This window comes from Pogona vitticeps, chromosome 13 (assembly GCF_051106095.1).
Source record: "Pogona vitticeps strain Pit_001003342236 chromosome 13, PviZW2.1, whole genome shotgun sequence".
NCBI lineage: Eukaryota > Metazoa > Chordata > Lepidosauria > Squamata > Agamidae > Pogona > Pogona vitticeps.
The window spans coordinates 4,597,900-4,613,831 of NC_135795.1; the positions used below are offsets into that span (position 1 = coordinate 4,597,900).

The 15,932-nt window shown below is 44.9% G+C and overlaps 1 protein-coding gene across 1 annotated transcript in view; it reads left to right on the plus strand.

The window, feature by feature from the left end:
- The window catches only part of CFAP70 (cilia and flagella associated protein 70), a 29,675-nt gene that overhangs the window by 1,590 nt on the left and 12,153 nt on the right, over positions 1-15,932 (plus strand). Inside the window, exons 3-16 of the mRNA XM_072982950.2 lie at positions 1,229-1,415; positions 2,419-2,517; positions 2,808-2,887; positions 3,775-3,951; positions 5,437-5,619; positions 6,439-6,533; positions 8,252-8,351; positions 9,005-9,175; positions 10,195-10,347; positions 11,833-11,913; positions 13,366-13,457; positions 13,744-13,804; positions 15,066-15,257; positions 15,791-15,922. Coding sequence (XP_072839051.2) covers positions 1,229-1,415; positions 2,419-2,517; positions 2,808-2,887; positions 3,775-3,951; positions 5,437-5,619; positions 6,439-6,533; positions 8,252-8,351; positions 9,005-9,175; positions 10,195-10,347; positions 11,833-11,913; positions 13,366-13,457; positions 13,744-13,804; positions 15,066-15,257; positions 15,791-15,922 — 1,803 coding nt within the window. The remainder of the gene's footprint in view (positions 1-1,228; positions 1,416-2,418; positions 2,518-2,807; positions 2,888-3,774; positions 3,952-5,436; positions 5,620-6,438; positions 6,534-8,251; positions 8,352-9,004; positions 9,176-10,194; positions 10,348-11,832; positions 11,914-13,365; positions 13,458-13,743; positions 13,805-15,065; positions 15,258-15,790; positions 15,923-15,932) is intronic.

Genomic DNA, 15,932 nt, shown 5'->3' on the forward strand with positions numbered 1-15,932 from the left:
CATCTTTTGCCTGTGTTCATTCTTCATCCCAACTATGCTCTCTCCCAAAGCAGGGAAAAGTTCTTATCTCCAATCAGTAGCTGATCGGAGATAAAAGCTGTTCTTAACAAAGGCTCTTTTTCTTGCCATACCTGAGAGAGAGGCAGAATAATGTCCATGGAGGAGGACAGCCACCTTTCCTTCCATGGACAGTTGGTTGCCTTTCCAAGCGGCCGTTCAGGTGTGTAAATGATGTGTATACCTGTACAAGCTTGCTGCCTATAGGTGCATATCCATCATGGCCCACTTTGCTTGCTTGAAGCCAGTGTGGCCTTTGGGCCAAAAGGTTTATGAATCAAAGGATGTCCAATGTGCATTTTGCTGCTGCAGAATGAGCACAGTGTTATAGAAGTGGGACTGCCTGTCTCGATGGGCTTCCCAGTTACAAAAGCAAGGGGCTTAGCAAATGTGAAAGGCATCGTTCTGGTTTGATTGTATCCGCTGCGATTTTAGAAGCATTTGTCTCCCTTTGATATAAATGATCTCAAGGGAATATTATTTTAAAAAGCATCAAGCATGGGCAAGTCACTAACAGCAAAAAAAAATAGTAACAGCTTAACAAAAACGAATTGATTGGAGCTGAATCTATATTAAAATTGACGTCAACCTCCTGGATTGAGCACTATCCCAGAGCAGGTTGTCTGAGTTGCTGCCCACCTTGCTTCTGATGATGGAGACATTTGGAGGAAGTCCTCAGACGATCGTCTCAGGAGATGATTGAAGGCTAAGATAGAATTGGGTGTCTGCTCCCATAAATATGCAGTCACCTGGTCTCCTTAGATGCCAATACCTGTGGATACATCCTGCATGCAAGGTGATCAAGAGACAGGTATTGTACTAATGTGGAGTGGAGACCATCTGTATTTTGTACATGACTTCAGAGGGGAGGCAGGTAGCAGATGGGGAAAAGGCCTTTTTGGAATGATGCTCTTCTTATGGCATTGTGTTCCTGCTGGACATCCACCAGTGCTGTTATTATTCAGACAACAGATCAAGATTCTTTATATTCTCTGAGCTTTGAGTGCAAAATGTGGAGTTCTAGCTTGGTGGTTTATCCCCATGTAGTGAGTTTGAGATTAGGGAAGCAGCAAGGCGACTATGCGATGTTGCTTATGTGTTGTGATGTGCTGTGAATCCGTCCTTGTGCAAAGGAGGCCCACCTGAGTAACAACCTCTATCTGTGTCACAGAAAGGCGTCAAAGGAGATGGTCCAGTTACCTTTATTCGAGCCGAATTCAATGGGGTTCTCCTGGGTGACTCTCCAAAAGTGGACACATCCGCGGAAGGACACACGAAATACAATTTTACCGCCACCTTTGACTGCAACCCTGAAGGCCAGCACAGTCTAGATGACATTGCACACAAACCCTTGATATGTGAGTAAGAATCTTTCTCTCCTCCTGTTTTCCTTGACTCATACTGTAGGAACTGCGATGATCATTTTGGTTGCAATTCTGTGAGATAAGCTGATGTCTCCCTTGTATTAAAACAGAGGGGGAGGAGGCTGAGAAAAAAAGGCACTAAAATTCTGTGACTGATTTGAAAATTGGACTAAACATTTTCACAGCTCTTTTGCCACAAGGCTCCTTTTAATGTTCTCCCTACTACCACATCACTGCTGCCTGACTTGGGAGTCCCAAAAAGCTTCCCATGGGCACAAGAGTGTCAGGGTGGGAAGCTTTCCAGTTATTTAAATTAAATAATTATGGTGCCTGGTCTGATCTACATAGCATAACATCACACAACAAGATTTTGCCCAACAATAAACAATGGTTTATCATTATGTGAAGGAGCTTTCCTACTCCCTTACTGTGCCAAAAAAAGATATGGGAGGAGAATGTGGGAGCCCATGGCTTGCCAGTCTGTATTTTCACAGTCATAGACCATTGCTTGTTGTTGCTTTTGAAGGCAGCCACTGTGCCAGGAGAGATTTAGATACAAATGGGGACATTTTACATGATCTAGACCCGTGGTTCTCAAACTGGGGTCCCCAGATGTTCTTGGACTGCCATTCCCAGAAGCCTCCACCGCTTGCTGTGCTGGCCAGGATTTCTGGGAAATGCAGTCCAAGAACATCTGGGGATTCAAGTCTGAGAACCCCTGATCTTGTAGAGCATGTGTCTTCTGAGCATCTTTAGTATATAAGTTGAATGAATGAATGAATGAATGAATGAATGAATGAATGAATGAATGAATGAATGAATGAATGAATGAATGAATGAATGAATGAATGAATTTGTGAGCCTTCAAAGGAAAAGATGGAGACAGTGCAGCAGCTGATTATTATTTTTAAAGACCCACTCCTGCCACACTTTGGATTTTTTCTGCACCCACAACATTTAAAGCCGCTCCTCAGATGTTATGCTTGCTCTTTCCCAGTCACAGTTATTGAAGTCTTACCAAAGGAGAAGAAGCAGAAAGACGAGAAGACGGTGATTCTGGGCCAAGCTGGGCTGGACCTTTTGCCTTTACTACAAGGTGAGTGGTTACAAAAATGACGACTATCTTCCACATTGGAACGCATTAAACGGATTTCAATGCATTCCAGTGGGGAAACGCTTTTCACAAGACGATGTTTTCGCTAAACAGCTATTTCAATGGAACGGATCAAAATTGTCTTGCGGGGCACCACTGCCAGAGAGCGAAACCACTGAGCTCTCCAGCAGTTCATGACAGATCGTACTTCCCCATCCCAACCTGTTTATTCAGACCCCCAACATTGTTGCTACCATTATAATCTTGACCCTCTTTGTTTTCTTCCTTGGCAGGATCATGTCAATTCGATGCCACACTCCCACTCCATCCTGTGCCTAGCTCTCCCTTGGAGACCCTTCGACCAGATGCCAAGGTTTTGTCTTGTCTTATTTATATTTTTTTAAAGGCTCAGAGGCATTCTTTCAAATCGATGCCTAGACTGTGTAGTAGAGCAACAGTTCGGGCCTCTCAATTTCCAAAGAATTGGTGTAGTTCGCCTTGCAATCCTAAACATGTTTTTTTTTTTAAATTTCTGTTATCGATATTCCTTCTTTATGTCTGGCATGCCTCTGGGATGGTTTAGCGAAGAGCAAATCCATGCAAAATAAACATGAGAGCATTTGTATGATAAGAAGGTAGGACTGGCAGAAGAAAACACTGCTCCTAGAAGATTTGGGATCAGGAGGGGGGGGGGAAATCACATTTTTTGCCCTCCTCCCTTTCACTAATGCCCATGCCTGCTTACTTTGTAGAACCTAGAAGAATTGATTCCTCTCTGATTTCACCTCTGAGCCCCGGGCAGATCAATAGTCCTTTGGCTCCAGTTTCCAAACATGGAAGCACGGTGGCCTCCTTCATTCACACTCAACGTTTGTGAGCCGTGGCCATTGAAGAGCCGTGGTACCTTGGCCCGTCTTTCAGCCTTCTTTCTCCTGAACTGGTAGAGAGTCTACTTCCCAGCGACCTCTTCCCTGCCTGCCTTTCCCTTGGTGGTTGGCTGGCCGAGAGAGTTGAAGAGGTCTGGAGAATATGAAAGAAATGTTCCATAGACAATCAAAACCAGAGGACCTCAGTAGGATCTTCACAGTCTGAAGACATTGGGTTGTTTCCTGATGCTTGCATTTCCATTTTATAGTCTCCCCGAGGACCCTTGAAAGTGTCTTTGTAAGAGGGCAGACTTGGGGTCTAGCAGTTGATTCTCAGAAGAATGGGATAGGTTTGTAGTGCTGGCCATACCCTCATTCTGTTCTTGTTTTGCAGTGTGCCATCGATGTGTTAGTATCTGCCCAGGACAGCCTACTATCTCCAATGCAGCTGTCTGAGGGCAATCTATTGAGAGTGACTATGGAAGCTGCTTATGCTGTCCCTGAAGCCTTTGTTCCTGCAGGGCCCCAGCAGAACTACATGGTCGGCTTTCAAGTGCCGGCCGTTGGAGAGGTGAGTGGAGGGCTGTGGTCCCAGATCTCTATGTTGTTCTCCTCTAGTGGCCCTTTTCTTATCTTCAGAGGCTGCTGCCTAAGGCAGCTCGGCAGCCAAACTGGAGGATGATAGCAACCCCAGTGCAACCACATGTAACCCCTAGATGTTAGCACATTTAAAAAGGAGAGCTGTGCCATTCCCAGAATCAGGTTTCTGACTTCTAATCCCCTGTAAATACTTATTTTTGTTTTTTTCCCATTAAAAGTATATTCCATTTCTGGGTCTTAAGCAATTATGCTAAGTTCCCCTCTATTTGGGACTGGTTAGGCCTCTTCTGGTTAGGAAATCAACCCTGAGTGCTCCCTGGAAGGACAGATCCTGAAGCTGAGGCTCCAATACTTTGGCCATCTCATGAGAAGAGAAGACGCCCAGGAAAAGATGCTGATGTTGGGAAAGTGTGAAGGCAAGAGGAGAAAGGGACGACAAAGGATAAGATGTTTGGACAGTGTTGCCAAAGTGACCAATATGAATTTGACACAATTCCGGGAGGCAGTGGAAGACAAGAGGGCCTGGTGTGCTCTGGTCCATGGAGTCAGGAAGAGTCGACACGACTAAATGACTAAACAACAACAAACTTGAGCCCACTGATGCATGTCCTGCACTCTGGGATAATCAAGAACAGATCCTGACCCTCCTGTGTATGACAACCTTTCAGGTATCTGAAAAGTGCTATCCTGTCTCCCCTCAGTCTTCTTTTCTCAAGGCTAAACATGTCCAGTTATTTTAGTCCTTCCTCACAGGGCTTGGTTTCCAGGCCCCTGTTCATCTTCGTTGCTCTCCTCTGAACTTGTTCCAGTTTGTCAACATCCTTTTGAAGTGCGGTGTCCAGAACTGGACACAGTACTGAAGAAGAGGCCTGTTGTTGCTGTTCTTTAGTTGTTAAGTCGTGTCCGGCTCTTTGTGGCCCCATGGACCACAGCACGCCGGGCCCTCCTGTCTTCCACTGCCTCCCGGAGTTGGGTCAAATTCATGTTGGTCGCTTCGGTGATGCTGTCCAACCATCTCGTCCTCTGTCGTCCCCTTCTCTTGCCTTCACTCTTTCCCAATATCAGGGTCTTTTCCAGGGAGTCTTCTGTTCTCACGAGGGCTCAAGTTACAGTAAACCAAATTTTAGTAGAATATCAAGAAAAACAAACCCCTCCTAACTGTGAGAACACTACAGCACTGGAACCCTTGACCTCGAGAGGTGGTCAGTGCTCCAATGCTGGAGGCTTTCAAAATAAATTTGGACAACCACCCGGCAGATCTCCTTTGCTTTTTATTCCTTCCTTGAGCAGGAGGGGGGGGGTTGGACTCAATGGCTTTCGAGGCCCCTTCCAGCTTTATGATTCTCTGCACTCTTACCAACAGGATATTTTTTTTCATCTTCTACTCTGCAGGTTAACTTAAATTGCAAGCTCTCGGATAACTTCGATGCAAACTTTTCTTTTATCGCCTTTGCAGAAGGAATGCCCCTTCCTGTTCAGAAACGGGACCCTGAAACTCGGTGGTGAGAAAGAACCGGTACCTCGTCCAAAAAAGTGGCCGGTGGCCAACATATTAGCCCCCGGGTGCCAGAACATCCCAGATTCCTTTATCGTTGGAGGCCCTTATGAGGAAGAAAACGGAGAACTCAACACACCTGAGGTGACGTGGGCAGGATTGGGACAGTGCCTTGCTGGAAAGGGTGCCTAGAACTGTGAGAACTGCGATGGCCGAAGGGCTCCGTTATGCTGGCGAGAAGAACTGCTGTTGAATTGGGTTTTGCCTAAATAAAATGAATTTTAAAAATCCTGGCTACGTGATGCACACCAAAGTCTGGATTTTTTTTGCCCAGGAATCATTTTTCTTAATATCAGAAGTGAGGTATTTTACTGGGCTGGCAGAGGGTTGTTTATTGTAACGGGGATGCAAAATTGATTTATTTTTCATTGTTTTGGCAGATATGAATGCTTCTGTTGGTGTAAATTGTATCTGTGGCCTCCCACGGTCACCCACTGCTTCTGCTGTGGGCTTGTTTTTAATTTTAATTCCCCCCTCCCAAGTGGAATCGCTGTAGTCTTGCCTCTTTTCCTAGCAATCCTGAATAACCGATAGAATGCAGAAGCTGGGAATGATTGTGAATATCCCCTTGTCTAGCGCACAGGACAAAAGCAGGCAGCACCGGAAAGGGGGTGAGGTGAAGAGGCAGGGCAGGCTTTTTCCCAGACCAGCTTCATTCCCTGTTCTATTTTTCCCCACCTGCCTACCCTGGAAATCCAACATCTATAAGAAACCCCTCTGAATCCACTTGGCCACCCTTCTGCCGCCTGCCATTTTTCTCTTCCCAGTATTAAATCGAAGCACATTTAGTTAACCTTTGCAGTGTCGAATTTGGGACTTTCCTGATCAGAATTTTCAGTTTTCTGACAATGCAGATTTTTAGATTCTCTAAATCATTTTTCTCTCCTCTCATTTTTTTAAAAGGAAAGTGAAACCAGGATTCTGGGAGAAACAGTTAAAAAGCGGATTGTGTGGGACTTGGAACGGCGCTGTTATCTGGATCCGGCAGCCGTGCTCTGGTGAGAAAAATCAAGTCCTTTTGCTAGGGGTTGCTAACCTCAAAACAGCAGGACATTCTAGCTCACTGGAACTATGTCCTGCTATCCTATAGGCCCGAAATCTAAGAGAATAAAGGCAGGACACTGGAAATCTTGCTTATTGCCTAAGAAATTCTTTTGGGTAAAATCCAGTGGATAAACCCAACTAGAGTAGACCCATTCAATCAATAGGACATACGTAAGTAATAACTAAACAAGTTTTATTCAATCTTGTTGCTCAGTTACAGAAATGGCCTAATTTTTAGATGTGAATTGCCGCAAGTTAAAAAATCTTTAATCATTTCCTCTGTTCAGAGCTGAGATGTGGTTGATGAGGACCTGTTTCAGGGAGGCTTTTCCATCGAATCGAAGAATAATTGAGTTGGAAGAGGCCTATACAGTATAGCCATCGAGTCTAACTCCCTGCTCAAGGCAGGAATCCAAATCAAAGTAGATCTGACAGAGGGCTGTCTAATTTTTTCTTGAATGACACCAGCATTGGAGTGCTCAACACCTCCCGAGGTCGTTGGTTCCATCCTCATACTGCTCTAACAGTTAGGAAGTTATTCCTGGTATTCAGCCTAAATCTGGCTTCCTGTGATTTGAGCCTATTATTACGTGTCCTGGACAAAAACATATCCTGCCCTTCCTCTGTAGGACTGCCTTCCCGGTATTTGAAAAGTGCTATCCTTTCTCTCCTCCATCTTCTTTTCATATGGCTCAACATGCCTAATTCTTGCAGTCTCTTCTCCTAGGGCTCGGTTTCCAGTCCCTTGATCCTCCTTCTTGCCCTCCTCTGAACTTGCTCCAGTTGGTTGGTATCCTTCTTAAAGTGTGGTGTCCAGAACTGGATGCAAAACTCTAGATGAGGCCTCTTTTAAGTAAGAGATGCAGTGGTGCCCAGCTTGACAGTTACCCCGCTTCACGATGAAATCGCTTCGCGATGAGTTTTTTGCGATCCCTATTGAGATCACAAAACGATGATTGAGTGGGGAAAATCCGCTTGACGACAATTGGTTCCCTGCTTCGGGAACTGATTCTTCACATTACGACGATCAAAAACAGCTGATTGTTGGTTTTCAAAATGGCCGCCCGCTGTTTTCCGGACCTATTTCCGGAAGACAGCAACCGAAATGGCTTCCCCTATGGAGGATCTTTGCTGGACAATGAGGTATTTCGCCCATTGAAACACATTGAACTGGTTTTCAATGCATTTCAATTGTTTTTTTCCTTTTGCTTGACGATGATATCGCTTAACAGCTATTTTAATGGAATGGATTATCGTCGTCAAGCGGGCCACCACTATATTAGGATCAAGCTCAATGTAAATTCTAAAGAAAATGTTATGGCTTTTTTGTTTTGGTTGGCCCTGGTGCCTGTGGCACCTCTGAATATTATTTCCTCCGAGGTAGCATTCATGGTTCTCTTGCTTCCCACTTTTTATCTTGACAACCACTCTGTGAGGTTGGTTATCCTGAGTGAGAGGGACAGGCCCAAAGTCACCCAGCGAACCTCTGAAGGGAATTATCTCAAGAAGAGAATTGAAACCTAGGCATCCTCAGTCCTAAATCAAGACTCTAACCCGTAGGCAACACTGGCTGTCAGTGGCCTGCAAATAAATCTACCTATCGCTGTCCCTGGTGTTATTTAAGCTGGAATCATGACGGCTGATGGGGTCCCTGCCTCTCTCTGTGCCACAGCTTCCGCAAGCGGATTGCCGATTGTTGGTGCTGGCCCGTGGAGATCACCAGAGTGCCTGTGGTCACCTCCACGAAAGGAAAAGCTGGAAAGGGAGAGAAGGTAAGATGCCTGGGAGGATCAGTTGAAAGAGAGAAGCCGAAGTGCCTTTAAACATGGCTTGCCTTTGATTCCCTTGGTGCCTGAGAGAAGTGATGAATCTGAGGACAGTTCAAGTCTTTGTAAAAGAAATCCAGCCTTCTAGCGGCAAGTCAACCCCTCGTGAATCGAAATGCGCAAAGACAGCCTTTGCTTGCCATTAATGGGGGCAGAACGTACATCAACACGAGCCAGTGGGATCGGTAGCCGCAGATTCACTTGTCCGCAGTCTGAAAATATTAAAAATACTAAAAGAAAACTCATTTCTAAGGATGAAATTACTAGAGGCAGAGACCATGCTGTGGAGAGTATTTGCTATTAAAATAGCGTTTGTTATAATCCGTGTTTTTCAACATCTGCGGGGTGGGTGTGTCCTGGAACCAATCATCCACAGAATACAGGGGTCCTTCTGTATGTGCACGCTTTGGGATTGTATGGTTCCGTAAGCCAGATAAGAGTATTTGTATGAAATAATAAGAGTATTCATAAGAAATTCAAGCAATCTGTATCTGAAACTCAAGCAAAGGTGGTTCAAGTTTTGGGTAAGCCCAGGCACCCCTCGTGTTTACTGCAAGTGAGGAGGAGACTCTTCTAAATCGTCGTCCGTCCATCTCTAGGGAGGTGGAGGAGCAGGAGGGGCGAGTGGCGGCGCAGCCGGCGAGGAAGAGCAAATATCCTTTCACGGCGTGGCTTTCGTCAACTTGGTGCCTTTACTCTACCCTGGAGTGAAGAGGATTCGCGGAGCATTCCGGGTTTTCCCCTACCATGACAGCGAGGTGTTTGAAAAGGTCAGAATCCGTGTCATGCGACCCGCCTATGTATTTTTAAAACATCCTTACTACAGAGTCGTGGATCACAGAGTTTGAATAGTACAGTGGACCCTTGACTTACAGACGGCTTGACTTACAGACTTTTTGAGTTACAGACTTCTCTGGCCGCAAAATTTAGGTTTGACTTGCAGACTGAGATTTGATTTACAGACCAGAAAAAAACCAAAATGGAACAAAAACGGCCTGTTACGGGATTAATCGGTTTTCAATGCACTGTAAGTCAATGGAGACTTGACCTACAGACTTTTTGACTTGAGAACCGCCTTCCAATACGGATTAAGTTCTCAAGTCAAGACCCCACTGTAGTTTAAATAAATACCTCTTGATGAAGGCAGGAATCCCAGGCAGAGGTAATGGTTCTGAAATATTTTAAATAAATGAAACAGTCTTGGTGGAACCAGAATTGACAAGCTGCCTTCAGAGATAGTTGTTCAGAAATATCTGGAATAAATGAATAGGTCCTCATAAAACTAGGCCTTTTAAGCAGAAGATAGAGCTAATGTTTCAAATAATTTAGTCCACAAAACCTATCAGCCTGCAAATATTGGAGTAGTCCACTTACCGTATTTTTCCGCGTATAATACACCCCATTTATAAAACACACACACACACACCACTTTTCTAATCCAAAATTAAGAAATCTAAGTGGGGTTTAGGAAGTGTAGGGGGGAAGGGATATAATTGCTTTGATCCCTGCTTTCCCCTTCACTTGTTTTTGTTCTCTCCTCAGCGTACTTCCGTGTATAAGACGACCCTCAATTTTTAGTCTAAAGATTTTAGACAAAAGTATAGTCTTACACACGGAAAAATACGGTAAGTCCGTATTGGTCATTTATAATCTGACATTGGAAATACCACATTTTGTAAAGCTTCCTGCTCTGATTGCCTGGAGGAAGTTAATATTTGCAACCGTGTAAACCATGCGAGTAGATTCTGCCTCTCATTTTATAGTTTTTCTCCACCCTTTTTTGTTTCAGACCAAGTGTCTCTTCAGCCTCTTCCGTGACGTTGGCTACCAGGCAGCCCTGAATAAATTTGGGCCTGTAGGGATGTACACCCCGCATACCAGAGGGGTCCTTGGGAAGAACACAAAGGAGGACAAACCTCCTAAAGAGATTATGCTCCGAAAGGTGAGAATGGAGGAAAAGTCAGTCCAAAAGAGATCAAATCCAGATGAGAAACTGCTGAGTCCCACAATCATATGGAAAAGAAAGTACACCCTCCTTGAATTCTGTGCTTTTACGTATCAGGACATAATAAAAATCCATCTGATCCTTAGCAGGTCTGAAAATCAGGTAAATAGAACCTAAGAGGAACAACAGCACGTGACGTCTTACACCGTGCCATGATTTCTTTTAGAAAAATAAAGCCAAAATGAAGACTCAAACAGTTGCTTTATACTTGGCCTTTCCCTGTTCTCTCACTGTGGGAATAATTCCCTGTCGGAAGGAAAGAGTCTTAAGATTGCTGATCAGGTTTTTATAATGTTTGGGTCTTCTCTGACAAATGTCTGGGCTTCCTAGGTGGTGAGTGAGGAGGAGAATAAGATGAATGAGGCACCTCCCAGCTTTTTGTATGCTTCTTCCTAGCCCAGCCAGAGCAAGGGAAAGGGAAAGTGAGAGCGAGCACATCTGTCTTGTACAGGAGCCTCAGGGTGCGGTGGTTAAACTGCAGCATTGCAGTGAAACCTCTGTTCACGACCTGGGTTCAGTTCCAGGTAGCTGGCTTAGGGATGATTCAGCCTTCCACCCTTCCGAGGTTGGTAAACAACTGAGTACTCAACTCTCGGGGGGGGGGGGGAGGAGGTGTTGCAGGCAAAAGGTAATGGTGAACAGATAGGCCCCCAAACCGTGGCCCACTGGAATAATTTTCAGTAAAGTCAGGTGGCCCTGATAGGAAGTCTAATGTTGGAGCAGAAAAACAATCAAAGAATTTTTAGCAGATTAATTATTCCCACTTCAGGGGCTGCCTGCATAATTAAGAACAAATAAATGTGTGCCTTGCTGGCATTGAAATATTTTCAGTATTTATCAGGGCTGAAGGGATTTAATAAGGGGAAGTTGGCTCGCTGGTGATGGGAAGGTTCTCTTTATTAAATTTGCTTTGCCGTTCTCGGAGCAGTACCGAAATAATGTCCAGAGAACAGAAAGGAGGGAAAGGAGCAAGCAAATGTGCCTTAATTTCCAGTCTTGCAGATCAGAATTGCACATGCTTTGTTGGGGAGCCCCTTTCATCATCAACCTCTTTGCCCAGAGCAATGGCGAGGATTAGAAATGATCTTTTCATTCAGGAATCCCACCTTGAAAAACTACGGAGCACCGTCCCAGTTTCGTCCAGTTGTACTTCATATGGTTCGGATGGGAGTCTCCAGCCTTTTTTTCTGTTTGGTTCTAAGCACTTCTAGGGAGCAAAGATTTGGTAGTCAATGAGGTTTGAGGCCCTGGGCATGGAATTTGTGGGGGCCGCAAGGAAGATTTGCATCCGATGGCGGCTGTCGCAGTTCTAGCATAAACGTGGGTTGCAATTTACAGAAGCATCCCATGTACTAATGGTACTAAATACGAGGCAGTGGTCTTTAAACCGCTAAAGAACATATTTGATCTTTCTGTTTCAAGGTATCTACCATTGTGAGAAAGGACGCATCAGATACCACCCTCGAAGCAGCTGTTTCTGTCTTCCAGAACATAGAAGGGCAGGTAAGATACATTTCTGAAATGGATGCCAGGAGACTTTTTCCTTCAGGTCTGGCTCTTGAGTCTGGAGTCTGTTTTAAATGCTTGTGGCACAGCCCTGGGTCACAAGAAGCCTCTCAATTAATAATAGTTTATCTGAGCATCTGCAGAGTGCAATTTTCTCAACACTACATCAAAGAGTGTTGGTTGAGCAAGTGAGCAGTAGGTGAGTTGACATGTAGAAGACGCAAAGCGTAGATTGTTTTCTCAGATGTTCACGTTTTGTTTTTGGAAGTTTGTTTATAAAAGTTAACAACACTTGTATGTCAACTTACATTTTTTGTGTAATTATTAATTTTAAAGTTGTATATTTCATTTTTCAAAATTGATAACTTTCAATTAAAGCATTTGTACGAAATCCACTTGGTAGTGCCAACTAGAGTACACCCTTTTACTCCTTTGCTGAGAGGGATGTCAACCCGTGTGTAAATTCCATTGATCTAGTTGGGATAATAGTTGGACTGAGGCCATAATGTCTCTCTCTCCCTCTTATGCACACATTCTGTTCCGCACAACATTCTTCCTTGTATTTGACATTACAGAGTTCAGTTCCTGGGCCATAAGATTTAAATTCCCTGACTGGTGAACATGTTTGTTTCCAGTTTATTAATCAACGCAAATAGCCATCCAAAAGTTTTTGGAATTTTTACAACTTTTCATGCTACCTTTAGTAGCATTGACTGGAAGGAACTTTTCTTGGCTGGGGCGACTGTCAATCTACCCAGCACTAGCCAACCATTCCTTCCCTGTCCCTGAATTCAAAGCAAGGGCCGCCTCTCTGCACTGTCCTTTTCCCCTCTCTTTTTTTTCTGTTGGAAGCAGTCGGTTTGTTTGCTGTTTTATCTATTCACAACTGTAAGTAATGAAACTTTTCAATGATTTCTCCTACAAATGTCTCAGAGTAAATGACTGACACACTTAAGGTAACAGTTATTCTCCTTTGTGAATCTCTGTACTTCTACTGTGCAGCTAAAGGAATTTAACCAAAAATTCAAAACTTTGCAACAAAAGTACTATTAATGTTTTGTGCGGTTAAGCTGCTAGGGAAGCCCAAATATGTTTTTATCTATCCTTCCATTGCCATAAGCTGAAACTGTGTTTGCTAGAACGCTTTCTCCGTTATGAATACATTTCCTTCACTTCATCTGTGGTGCTCAAGAGATAATGATGCCAACAAGGAGATTCAGGCACTCTTTGAACTTCTTGTGTGAAAATGCTCTAAGGCAGTGGTCCCCAAACTTGGGCCTCCAGATGTTCTTGAACTTCAACTCCCAGAAATCCTGGCCGGCAGAGGTGGTGGTGAAGGCTTCTGGGAGTTGTAGTCCAAGAACATCTGGAGGCCCAAGGTTAGGGACCTCTGCTCTAAGGTCTTAAGCCCTGGTGCTAAGAAACGGCTTCTCCCTTTTGTCTTTTCAGCAATACGTGGAAAGCGGGACCTTTCTGGTGATAGAGTTTGCACTGGACAAAGCTTTGGTGCCCAAGCGTCTGCCAGAGGAACTTGCGAGCCGGTGTGTGTGGATTGCGGTTTTACGGGGGGGGCTGGCTGGGGAACCCTTTCCCCTATGAAACCACCTTATTTCCATTTCACTGTCCTCTGCGTGCTGTTTATGTCAGAATATCTGCTATTGAGAAATCAGCACACAACGTCGTGTAGGATTTGGTTTGTATTGGGGAGCAGTGCACCAAGAGAGAAGCAACCGGGCCATCACAATCCCCTGCATCGTTACAAGGACTTACCTCTTCTAAGTGGTAACGGCTGCGGTGTTACTCGCACCTCCTTTCTTCTCCTCACAGGGTGAAGGAAATGATTCCTCCGCGGCCTCAGCTTCCCAGAAGAACTGCAGGGGCTAAGAAGGTACAGGGTAGGGGCTGGATCTGCTGGGCTGGACATTCCCTGGCCTGTCTGGGCTTTGGCTAGAAAGAAAGATGAAATGCTCTGCCATCCAGCTCCTGTGCTTGCCAGGAATAACTCCGTTCTGCAGATTCGAATAGGTTGCACAAGTGTGCGCCAGTCTTCCTAATGTGCATAACTTTACTTTTACTGCTTTGTGTGATTTCTGAGGTCTGGCTGATCAACATACAACATAGACAGATAGGCAGTGGTTGACCCAGGATCATTCTGTAAAATTCATGTCTGAATGGAAACTCGCCCTCCTTAATACATTCTGCGTCCCCATCTTAGAAGAGGGACTCATTCGCCGAACTCCGTTTCCAAACTATGCCAACCGCTGTCTTAGACGGCAGGTATATGATTGTCCCTAAACATCTAAGGCTATGTATCTGCGGAGCAGGTGAGATAGAGGATGTTGTCCATTATTTACTTTACTGTCAGCTCTATCAAAAACCCCGAGAAAAGCTCCTGGGTCACATTTTGGCTGCTCTACAGGAGGAAAGCCCTCTGATAAAGGTGGTCAGGTTACTTTTGGACTGTGACCCTTATACAGAACAGCGCTGTTTGCAGAAGCGGCCAGAAATATTCAAGCTAATTTCCTGAAAGTCATCGCGATCAGCTGTGCGGGGGACTCCCAGATACAAAGGGTCTCTTATTATTTTATATGTCTGTGATTTTATCATGATTTTATTTGGTCATATTTGTATTTTAAACAATTGTGACGGCTTTTAGCTAATACAATAAACTTGAACTTCACTAGAAGAGGGACTCCTGTCTTTCAGCCAGCAGCTGCCTCTGGCCCTTCACTGACTCTTAAGACAGCACTGTCCTGTCTTTATCCTCTTTCCGTGTTAATAACGGCATGCCATCAAGGCGATGCTGGCCGACGGTGGCCTTTCCCAAGTGTTTCCTAGAGACGGAGTGCTCAGCAGTGATTTACCATTCCCTTCTGTTGGGAGCATTCTAGGACTGTGCAGTTTGCCCAAGGCTACTCCGGCTGGCTCTTCCTTCTGACAGCTGTCCCTATTTGGGTATGAAAGCACTTTGTACTTCCCTTGCTTTTCTGTTGAGGAGAGCGAGCGTCAGGAACAGTAGCTGCACAAACAACGGCTATACCTAGAGACTTGAGAGAGACCCTATTCTCTCAAACGCATCTTTTAATCCGTTAGTTCGGATGCATCACCCTCTGGCCCCAAAACCGTTCCTTCTTCCCCTGTCTTTTTAGGCAGTCGAGGATTACCACACTCAGGTCATCAGTATCGCTGGGGCCATTCTGGATGAGTACCATGAGCTGTTTGGAAGGCAGCTGGCTGAAGGGGGTGCCCTCGACAGCCACGCCCTGGAGGACCAGAAATGCCAGCTCAACTATGAGCTGAACAGCTCAGGAAAATATTTTGCCTTTAAGGAGCAACTGAAGGTAAGATCTTCCTTTCCATTACCCCATATTTTTCCGTGTATAAGACTCCCCCATGTATAAGATGCCCCCACTTTTAAAACCCAAAATTAAGACATCTAAGTGGGGCTTAGCAAGTGTAGGGGGAAAGGGATCAAAGCCCTGCAGGATCGCTTTGATCCCTGCTTTCCCTTCCACTTGTTTTTGTTCTCTCCTCAGCTTACCTCCGCGTATAAGACGACCCTCAATTTTTAGTCTAAAATTTTTAGACAAAAGTATAGTCTTATGCACGGAAAAATACGGTATGTCTCCCACATGCGCTTCTCTACCTGGAAAATGTCTCCAATTCAATGGCATTCTGTTGCAGAGAATCTGCAAGGTTCTTTTTTTTAAAAAAAAATCTGCTTCTTACTCAACTTTTCAAACGATAGATCTCTTTAAATCTTTGTTAGCCCAACAGAGCCGTCAAGATCCCCCTGGCATTCTGCTAGCCTCCCTCCCTCCTCAAAAATGGTTCGGCTCCTTGTGATTAAGTGGGACTCTTGTGTTCCTTGCAGCATGCCGTCGTGAAAATTGTGCGCGAAAAGTACTTGAAAACGACCGCGTTTGACAGCCTGGATCAGCTCCAAGCCTTCCTGAGCGAGCTGTATGTGTACCTGGTGGATCAGATGCATGTTGCTTTGAATCAGGTGAACAAGA